Source organism: Petaurus breviceps, unplaced genomic scaffold (assembly GCF_028583685.1).
Source record: "Petaurus breviceps papuanus isolate PSGF00001 unplaced genomic scaffold, PetGlider_PUasm1.0 37, whole genome shotgun sequence".
Lineage (NCBI taxonomy): Eukaryota > Metazoa > Chordata > Mammalia > Diprotodontia > Petauridae > Petaurus > Petaurus breviceps.
The window spans coordinates 28,545,562-28,555,513 of NW_027186296.1; the positions used below are offsets into that span (position 1 = coordinate 28,545,562).

At 40.3% G+C, this 9,952-nt stretch overlaps 1 protein-coding gene across 1 annotated transcript; it reads right to left on the reverse strand.

Annotated features, from left to right (window-relative positions):
* Positions 1-8,383: 8,383 nt before the first annotated feature.
* Positions 8,384-9,115, reverse strand: LOC138169046 (large ribosomal subunit protein uL6-like). Its single transcript, XM_069098151.1, has one exon. The coding sequence runs from the start codon at positions 9,084-9,086 to the stop codon at positions 8,508-8,510; it is 579 nt and encodes a 192-aa protein (XP_068954252.1). The 5' UTR covers positions 9,087-9,115; the 3' UTR covers positions 8,384-8,507.
* Between the last annotated feature and the right edge of the window lie 837 nt (positions 9,116-9,952).

Below are 9,952 nucleotides of genomic sequence, written 5' to 3' on the forward strand. Positions count from 1 at the left end.
TAGGACATAAGCAAGAGTCTCGGAGAATAGGCACAGAGAGATTATGATATGCCTCACTGGAGTGAATATCCACATCAGGGAATTTTCAGATATATTAGACTATTTGGGCATTTGTGAGTCCTGCCATCCCATGCCTTTCCTGGATTATGATTGTTAGGTGATACTGGATTTATGTCTGCCAGGAGTTTCTGCTGCTTGGCAACAACACCGTTGTAGATTGTAACTTTTGGCCAAACCAGTCAAGTCATGCTTGGTCTATAGTGTCATCCAGTGAGACCCCAAAGTAACCGTATAGCACCTCTACAAGAATAAGATGCAGCTGGGAAGAAGTGTGGTACAGGAGGGGGAGAGCTGACTCTGCAAACATAGAACTGGGTTCAGATCCTTCCTTGGATGCTTTCTTAACCCTGTGCAACCTCAGGCAAGTCACTGGGCCTTTATGAGCCTTAATTTCCTCATCTGTAAGATGAGGGAATTGTACTACGTAGCCTTGGAGGTTCATTTCAGCTCTTGATCTATGATCTTATGATGATTCTACCAAGGGTCACAATATGAACCAAGCAGGAAAACCCAGTCTTCAACAGGAAGCTCTTCCAAGCACATCTTTTATGTTTTGGCTCATCTTTGTAAAGAAAGCAAAATTTCAGGTAACTAGAAGGGCAATGGGAAAATCCCTATGGGTGTGATGAGACTATAGCACATTACCAAAGATGAATTGCATGCAAGAAGTCATAAAAGACATCATCAAAGAAAAGCATGATGGGAAAAGGAGGGGGCATGTATACTCTGGAGTTATTGATGGCACTTCCACAAAAGTTGTGGCTTTATTCTCCTAAGTAAGAATAGCTTAACACATAGATGTCCCTTCAAACCCTCCATATTGTGATACTTCCAGAGTGATTCATTCCAGAAGCTCCAATAGGTTTTACCCATTTTCTCAAGAAGTAGAATCAAGGCCCCCAAAATCAATCAATAAGTAGATGATCAACAAATATTTGTGATTAACACACCTGGAGTTGTGCTGGGGCACAAGGTGGATATGAGAGGTATAAAAGTTGCAGTAGGTAGATGTGGGCACACAGAACAGTTAGATGGTAATCTAAGGCAGCATGTAACTAAATGCTAAATGGTATAATATAGTCCATCAGTCTTCTGAGTGGGAGAAAAAAAAATCGTGGAGGTATTTCCAAGATATATGTTATCATATTGTGAAGAAATTTTTCTTTTTTCTTCTTACTTCAAAGAACAGAAGAAAATGCAAAAGTCATGAAGATTGATGGAAAACTAATTATGAGTGCTAAAAAGGTAAATTAATACTTCATCTCTAATGTAAATTGGAAATAGGTCTTTCTCACTAAAAACATGAAAGACCAAACAGAAGACTATTTGCTAGAACATTTGATGCCAAGCTACTCTTAAATCCCAAAGCTCAGAAGATACCAAAGCATTAGAGTCAAAATCATTTATGTATTCTTAGAAGGGCTTTTTATTCTGACAAAAGGCTCAGAGTGATTACCAGCCGGATATCTACTCCTCAATGGCTTCAAAAAACTCACCAAATCCAAAACACAACCCTTTATCGTCTCTGCTAAGCTTGCCCCTCCTCTAAACCTCCCAAATTTCTTTAGAGGGCACCGAAATCCTCCGCGTCATTCAAGTTGATAACCCTAGATTTATTTTTTACTCTTCTTTCTCATCTCCCATATCCAATCAGTTTCCAAGTGTTGTCCGTTTCTCTTCCACATTTCTCATACCTGGTTTTCTTTGCCACTCAGCTAAAGTCACACCTTCTGCACAAAGACTTTTTCAGTCCTCTTTAACTTTTGTGCCTCCAAGACTACCCCCAATTTATCCAGGTGTGCATCTTGTTTCCACGTGGTTGTTGACATATTATCTTCCTCATTAGACCATGAGCTCTTGAGAGCAGGGGCAATATTTTGCTTTCTTTTGTAACCCCAGGCACAGTGTCTGGACCATAGTGTTGTTGTTGTTAAGTCATTGTTCAACTGTTTTTTAGTTGTGTCCATGACCCAGTTTGGGATTTTGTTGGCAAGGATACTGGAGTGGTTTGCTATTTCCTCCTCCAACTCATTTTACAGATGAGGAAACTAAGGAAAACAGGGTAAAGAGACTTGCCCAGGGTCACACAGTTAGTAAGTGTCTGAGAACAGATTTGACCTCTGAGTCACTTAGCTGCCTATAATAGGAGCTTAAAAAATGCTAGTTGACTGATTTCTCATCACTATACTAGCCCAAACCATCATTGCCTCTCAAAGCAAAGGCTTCTTAATTGGTCTTCCCATCCCTACTTCTCTTCCATCTTCCACAAAGCTGACCAAGTAATCTTCATAAAGCACAGATCAGGAGAAGATACTCCCTGGCTCAAAAACCTTCAAGGCTCCCTATTCCCTGTACAATTAAACATCACTGGCATTTCAGGCCCTCCACAATTAGACCTTCCTTTTCAATACTATTTCGTACTACTTCCCTTCATAAATTCTGTATTCCAGACAAACAAACCAGTCCCCAAATTCTGAAAACCTGAGAATTCTGTAGACCAAAGCACATTACAATGAAGATGGCCACCAAGTCATACAAGGGTGTTCTACACTAGAACATGTAGTGAATACAGCAAGCTACCATTTAGTATAAAACTGTTACTAGATCTATTTGGCTTTTATTATTTTCCTGATGCCCTGGCTTGTCTCAATATTTCTTTTTCATCCCTGCTTTAATTTTTGTCCACCTGGTACAGCTAGGTGACATAGTAGATTGAGTACTGGGAAGGCTTCATGACTTCAAATCCAGCCTCAGATATTTATTAGCTGCAAGTCACTTAACCCTGTTTGCCTCAGTTTCCTCTTCTGTAAAAAGAGCTGGATAAGGAAACCACTCCAGTATCTTTGCCAAGAAAACCTCTAATTAGATCATGGAGAGTCAGACACAACTGAACAAACTTTTCTAAATAGACAACCCAGCTTGAATTGTATGGCTCGTGTTTCTAGTTTGTCTACTGAACTGACAATTACCCCTCATTGAGTTTGGCCTTTGACCCAGTACTCCAATCACTGCTTGACAAATGCCCTATTAAAATCTAGCCCCCGGTTTCTTTGTTTTCTGCCAACCAAAGTTTCCCCCACTCCAAGCAGCTGTTTGATTGTTATTAGACCTTCCATTAATGAATACCTCAGGGGGAACATTTATTAAACATTTATTATGTGTGAGGCATTGAGCTAGGTGCTGGGGATGCGAACATTTTTAAATGACACATTTCAGCCTCGTTGCACAAGTAAAAAGTTGAAATCATCTGCTGAAAATGTATTGGGGAACAGAGGGGGCACTGGGAGTTTGAGGAGAAAGGAGAATATCTGTAATAGCTTCTGTGAGGAGTTCATTAGGGAATCTACAAAAGAGGACTAAAAAAATGGCTGCCCATCGATCCAAAGTGGTACAATGCCTACTTCCCACATCAGCCTTAATATCAATTAGACAATCCATCAGGACTTTTGACTACTGAGACACTTTAGAAATCTGATTCTCAGCAACTACAATGTATGACTTATTCTTGGTTCATGTGTTTTTCTGCTGAATCGGTTTTGACCAGACTTAGGGCTACAGTGGAAGACTGTTGATTGGAAGAGGAAGCAAACAAAACATAAAAGGTCTTTCTGTGTCAGGAACTAATGAGTGGCTCCAGTGATCTGTGCATGACTCAAGACTAGCCTTCGGGAATAGACACTTCCCTTTTTTCCCCCACCCCATCTGATTGTTTGTAACAACTCCCTGAACAATGCTAGAATACCATGCCCAGCCCAGAAGCTTAACTGTAGCCTGTTGGCCAAAGGATAGTCCTTTCAGAAATAATCATCTCCAGTATGATTTGTTACACAACACAGATAAGCTAGTGAATCATATTTCTACTTCTCAGTTGTTAATCATATTAATTTACAGTTAATGATTCTGGTGGTGGAATTATGAGACCCAAACAAGTTGACTAATTATAACATTTCCAGAGTGCATATAATCATTCAAAAGCAGCTTTCTCAGGAGATGTGACTGAAATAAATGGGCAATTAACAGGTTTAATAGGACTTTCCATTCCCCCCCCCCCCCGCCACCCAGTAACTCTAGCACATCAAGTCGATACTATGACAATTATTTTAAGGAAATACAATGTAGAAACTTCAAGTGTTTAAGTCCATCTTAGTCTAAGTCTGAGATTCCCAGTAAAGATGGCCATATGGAGCACAGTGAAATCTTTAACACTGAGACTTCTATGAAAGATGACCAGAGAGGCTACATGATGTTGTTGAAACAGAGTAAAGCAGTAACCAGGGCAAGGCTACCAGGGCTTTTTTCCCAGGCCACTGAAATTCAGGCTATGTCAGGAGACTGGGGACCTACTCCCAGATCTGTTACCAACTTGCACAATTATTTGTAACCTCTCTGGGCCTCAGTTTCCTCATCTATTAAATAAGGGAATTGAATTATCTGATCTGGATTTAAATTTTCATGTCTCTGTCCCTGAGCCTTCTCCTCAGTATTTCTGTTTACTTCTTGGGCAATCATTTAACCCCAGAGGACACAACGAAGACAAAGAGGTCCTACCTGGTTACATAGAAACAGACTTTGGCCCATTATAAGCAAAATATTTTTTAATGCTTAGAATTTTCCAATAGGGGAATAGGCTGCCTTAGCTATTAGAGAGTTCTCCGTCCTTAGGGGTCTTCAGACAGAAATTGGACAACTACTCGTTGTGCATGTGGTAGAATAATAGAAGTAGCCACTTCAAAGATGGGATGAACCTCAAACGTATAGTCCAGCTTTAAGATTCCATGATACTCTGGCCAAAATTGAGATGTGGCTATAAATACCAACAAGATCTTGCCACATTTCACCAAAAAAAAAAGGAACATTGCCTCCAGACAGCTCAGTGACTCATTCTGTCAATCAGATCCTGACCTGCCTCAAAAGAAGGTCCCTTATTACCTCATAAGTAATTGGATGAATGTGGGAAGGGGAAAGACTTCTTAGCTAGTCAAGTCAACAAGCATTTTTTTTTTTAAGCAATCTGGGTTAAGTAACTTGCTCAAGGTTACATGGCCAGGTGTTTCTGGGTGGGTGCTAAGTGTTTGAGCCCAGATTCTATCCCCAGGTCATCCTGATACTGGAGCCAGTGCTCTTACTCACTGTGCTACCTGGCCGCCCCCAACAAGCATTTATTAAGCACCTACTGTGTACCAAGTGCTGTGTGGAACATTGGGCTGCAAAGAGAGACAAAAAATAATCTTCCCTCAAGCTCACAGTCTAATGGAGAAGACAAATGTAAATAACTATACACAAGATATGTAAGCCCAGGCATGTCCAAAAAGATCAATACCCACCCACTCCCCTCCAATTGTCCCAAAGCAGTTAGCACTCTGCCCCAAGAGTAAGAAAGAATGTGGAGATTATATCCATTTTCTGCCAGTGTGTCTTGTCTCCATTGGATAGACTGAGAAAATATTTTCAAGTCTGTATCATTTCCTTTTACATCTCATTGAGTAGATGGATGTTGTGAGCATTCAGAATCGTCTCTTCTCTGGGCTCCAGCAGCAATTCATATTATAATTATCATGTTGTTTTCCAAGCACGTGAATGCGTGGCAGACCTCTTTTCTCAGAATCCAGCCCATCATGCTAGCGACACTTGTATTTTTAGAAGCTGTTTTTCTCTGGGAGCTTCACAACCTCTAATCCACCATTCTCCTGATGACTACAAATTAAAACACATGATAATTAAACATGGGGAAAATATTTTATCCTGTCATAATCTTTGGCTGTCTGAAATGATTGCAGTGGATGTGGTAGAGAAGCTAACTGGTCTCCATAGCAATGAGGTGGAGGAGAGGGAGGGAGCAGGAAGGGAAAGGTACCTGGCAGCTTTCTGACTCTGATGAATGGCTGCTAACCGGTTATTAGGGAGGAGCTGGCACTTGAGAAAACTTCAGGTCTCCGTGAACCCAGACACAGAGATGCCCAAAGGGCTGTCATTACTCCCAGGTGGTGGTTTGCCCTGCAGCTCACCTGCTTAAGAAGCTTGTTCTAGTCAGATAGCAGAAGTGAGATGAAGGTAGGAGAATTTCTTTCCTAGTTTAGCCATAAACTCAATGCAAAGCCATTCCCAAATTTCCAACCAAAAAAAAAAAAAATATATATATATATATATATATATAAGAAACATAGAGGCATTTTTGGGGGGAACTCATTAAAAAAAAATAAAAAGTCAGATCTGTCAGAAAGCATCCATAGCCACTGGGAGAGGAAAGGAGAGGAATTCCTACTGAAGTTCCCAAGCCTCTTTCTGAAAGAAAGCTCAAAAAGTAGAAATTCAAAAATCTGCCCTTAGAAAGGCTGATGGATGGGGCTGCATACAAAGGTTCAAATTCAACCTGTGTTGTATAATGAAGGGCAGTTCTTTTCTGCTCTCTGAGCCTCAGTTTCTCAGTTCTCCATCTACAAACTAGGGACAGCTTATATTCTCACAGGGCTCCTCCCAGGAAATAATGTATATAATGTGTTTTTACAAACTTTAAAGCATTATATTAATATTAATTTGGAGGTTGGTTTGGTGGTGGTGGTTTGCCTGGAGTTGTGATTTAACAGTGAGGGAGCCCCCCCCCATTAAAGGAGAACAGCAGTTCTGCAGTACAGGGACTTATCTAGGGACACCAAGAGGTTAAGTGGCTTGTCCAAATAGAATGTGTCAGAGGAGGAGCTAAAATTCAAGTTTTCCTGACTCTGAACTCCCATTATGCTATGATGCCTCTCAGTAACAATAGTAATGATAATGATAACTGACATTTCTATAGGTTTTTGACAGACTTTCTTAGATTATAGAAACAAACTCTTATAGATCTACTTAAATGATAACTCTGCTATAATTATCAGTCCTATTGTGGCACTAAGAGAATCCTATTCATTGAACTGAACCATATAAATTCTTCTGCATTGTACCCAAAGGAAGGCTAGGTGGCTCAGTGGAGAGAGCTGGAGTCAGGAGGAATTTGAGTTCTAATCTAGTCTTGGACACTTACCAGCTGTGTGACCCTGGGCAAGTCACTTAACCCTGTTTGCCTCCGTTTCCTCATCTGTAAAATGAGCTGGAGAAGGAAATAGCAAACCACTCCTGTATCCCTGCCAAGAAAACCCCATGAAGGGCGGCTAGGTGGCGCAGTGAGTAAAGCACCTGGCCCCAGAGTCAGGAAGACCCAAGTTCAGTTCCAGCCTCAGACACTTAACACCCACACAAAAAAACTAGCTGTATAACCTTGGGCAAGTTACTTAACCCCAATTGCCCTCCAAAAGGCAAAAAAAAAAAAAAACATGAAGAATCAGTCACAATGGGAACAACTGAACAATTCAGGAATAGTTGTTCCTGAGGTTGCATTTTCCCCCAAGAATGTCAGGCATAGGACTAAGAGATCACCTCATTTTCTGGGAATTTCTATCCTGGAGTTGGCATCACACTCAAAAAAAGTTTAGTTCATCAGGGTACCATGAAAGAGAGCATTTGGGTCTATGTCATATGATTTCCCCAAGATGTTTCACAGGGCTACTAAAAACTATTTCAGCAGGAATTTAATTCACATTAGACAATGAGTTTCTTGTCCAAACTGTTTGCCTGTTTCAATAAATCCCACCATTAGAGAGTTATCCTTTTTGGTTTTAACATTGTCACTCCAAGAATTTTGAAAGAGGTTTATGGGATTGATTTTCTGAGAGCAAGATGAAAGTACTGAGGATGTAGAGGAAGGTAGAAGGATGCTGAAATGACATGGAATAGGGAAATTGGGGACAGAGAAAAGAAACTTTCCCAGTGTCTGTCAAATCATACCTCAGAGGCAGCTAGCTGCCTGTGGAATTTGTAAAGTCTCCATTTTAGGCCATCTTTTTTTTATTAAGCAATAGAGTTTTCCTACTTTTATATATACCTGGAAAATGGAATTAAATTAACAAAGGGCTGTCTAGCATAGGCCCCTGGGGACCTTAACAGCTAGATTAGCATAATAATAGTCACTGTGGAAAAAGAGCACTGAATTTGAAGTCAGAGGACCTACTTGCCCTGGCAATGTGCAATCCTGGGCAAATCACTTAGCAAAATAAAAATAACAACAATAATAAATAACTAAAGCTTACATAATGTTTTAAAGTTTGCAAAGTATTTTACATATATTTTCTCATCTGATTCTCACAACAACCCTGTGAGATGCTATTACTATCCCCATTTTATAGATGAGGAAACAGAGGTTGAAAAGGTGTTATTATCCAAACTTAAACATCTAGTAAGTGTTTGAGGCAGAATTCAAAGCCAGATCTCTCTAGCATTCTATGCACTACACCATCTACCTGTCTCTTTTTTTTTTTTTTTTTTTTTGGACAAAAGGTATTTTTATTTCACCTTTGAATTATTTGACATCTGAATAAGTGTTGACTCCTCAGGACACAGCCTTTGGCATCTTTTCCAACTTATTCATCAGCTTGTTGCACTGTGCCTTTCTCAGAAACACAGATGCCATCCAAAAATTTTCTGATATCCTTGTTTTTGACTGTGGTGGCCTGTTGGATCAGGGCAGCTGAGTTTGAAACAAGTTCAATATCATTTCCTTCAAGAATTAACTCATCTTTTGGGGCTTGAGAAACAGCACAAGCAACATCTGGTCTCATGCGCACCCCTCGGATATATTTTTCACCCAAGAAATTTCTGATTTCAACAAGTGAGCCATTCTCTTGAATAACAACATTGATGGGGAAGTGAGCAAACACAGACCTCATCTTGTAACGAAAACCCAGGGTAACGCCTTTGATCATGTTTTGTACATGACTACAGATTGTGTGCACAGTTGCAAGTTCTTTTTGATTTCCCCACCACTTGTCTACCCGAAGACTTTTTTTCTTCTTTCCAAGGAGACTGAGCTCAACATTGATATGGTTGAAATCCCTGTGGAGGATTCCTTTGGGCCCTTTCACAATAACTGCCCGACCCTTAAGAGAGATGTCAACATTTTCTGGGATGTCGATGGTCTGGTTGCTTAGAATGGTCTTCATTCTGGTAGTGAATGGGCCAAAAAAAAGCCATCTACCTGTCTCTTAACCATTCTGGACCTCCATTTATTTATCTAGAAAATGGGTAGATAGACTGGACAATCTCCAAAGTCCCTTTCATACCTAAATACAGTTATCGATAATGATATTTCTGAAGGTTTTGAGTACTTGAAAAGTCTGTTCTTTTAACTAATACAATTATTTCCCAGAACAGCAAGGTAGCAAAGTGAATAGAGTCTTGGAATGAGGAAGACTCATCTTCATGAGCTCAAATGTGGCCTCAGACACTAGCTGTGTGACCCTGGCCAAGTCACTTAACCTGTTTGCCTCAGTTTCCTCATCTGTAAAATAAACTGGAGAAGTTAATGGCAAGCCACTCTAGTATCTTTGCCAAGAAAACCCTAAATAGGTTCATGAAGAGTCAGACATGGCTAAAGGACAGCAACATAGCAAGCAGCTAGAGCCTTTTCCTTTCTCACATGTTCTAACAATATCATCCCATTCAAAAAATATTTCTTATCCCTGACTTGCTAGTTAAAGTCAGAGACGAAGGAAAAGACACAATGAACATTCCCCTTAAGGAATACATCCCACTGTAATTCTGCCAGTGTCAACTAGCTCTAAAGTCCCTTTCATTGCCCACCTAGCCTTTTCTGAGTTCCCATAGTCTGCATTGTCCACACCCTCTCCTGCAACACATTTACTGCTGTTCCTGACATCTTGTCACAGGCTTTGATCTAGATTGACATCAGAACTTTGTGGTGGAATCAAAAGAACCTGAGTTCCAATCCTGACTGCTAATTATGGCCTCTGTGACTTTATCTATGAAATAAAAGGTCTAGAATAATTAACCTCTGAGACCCCTTCTA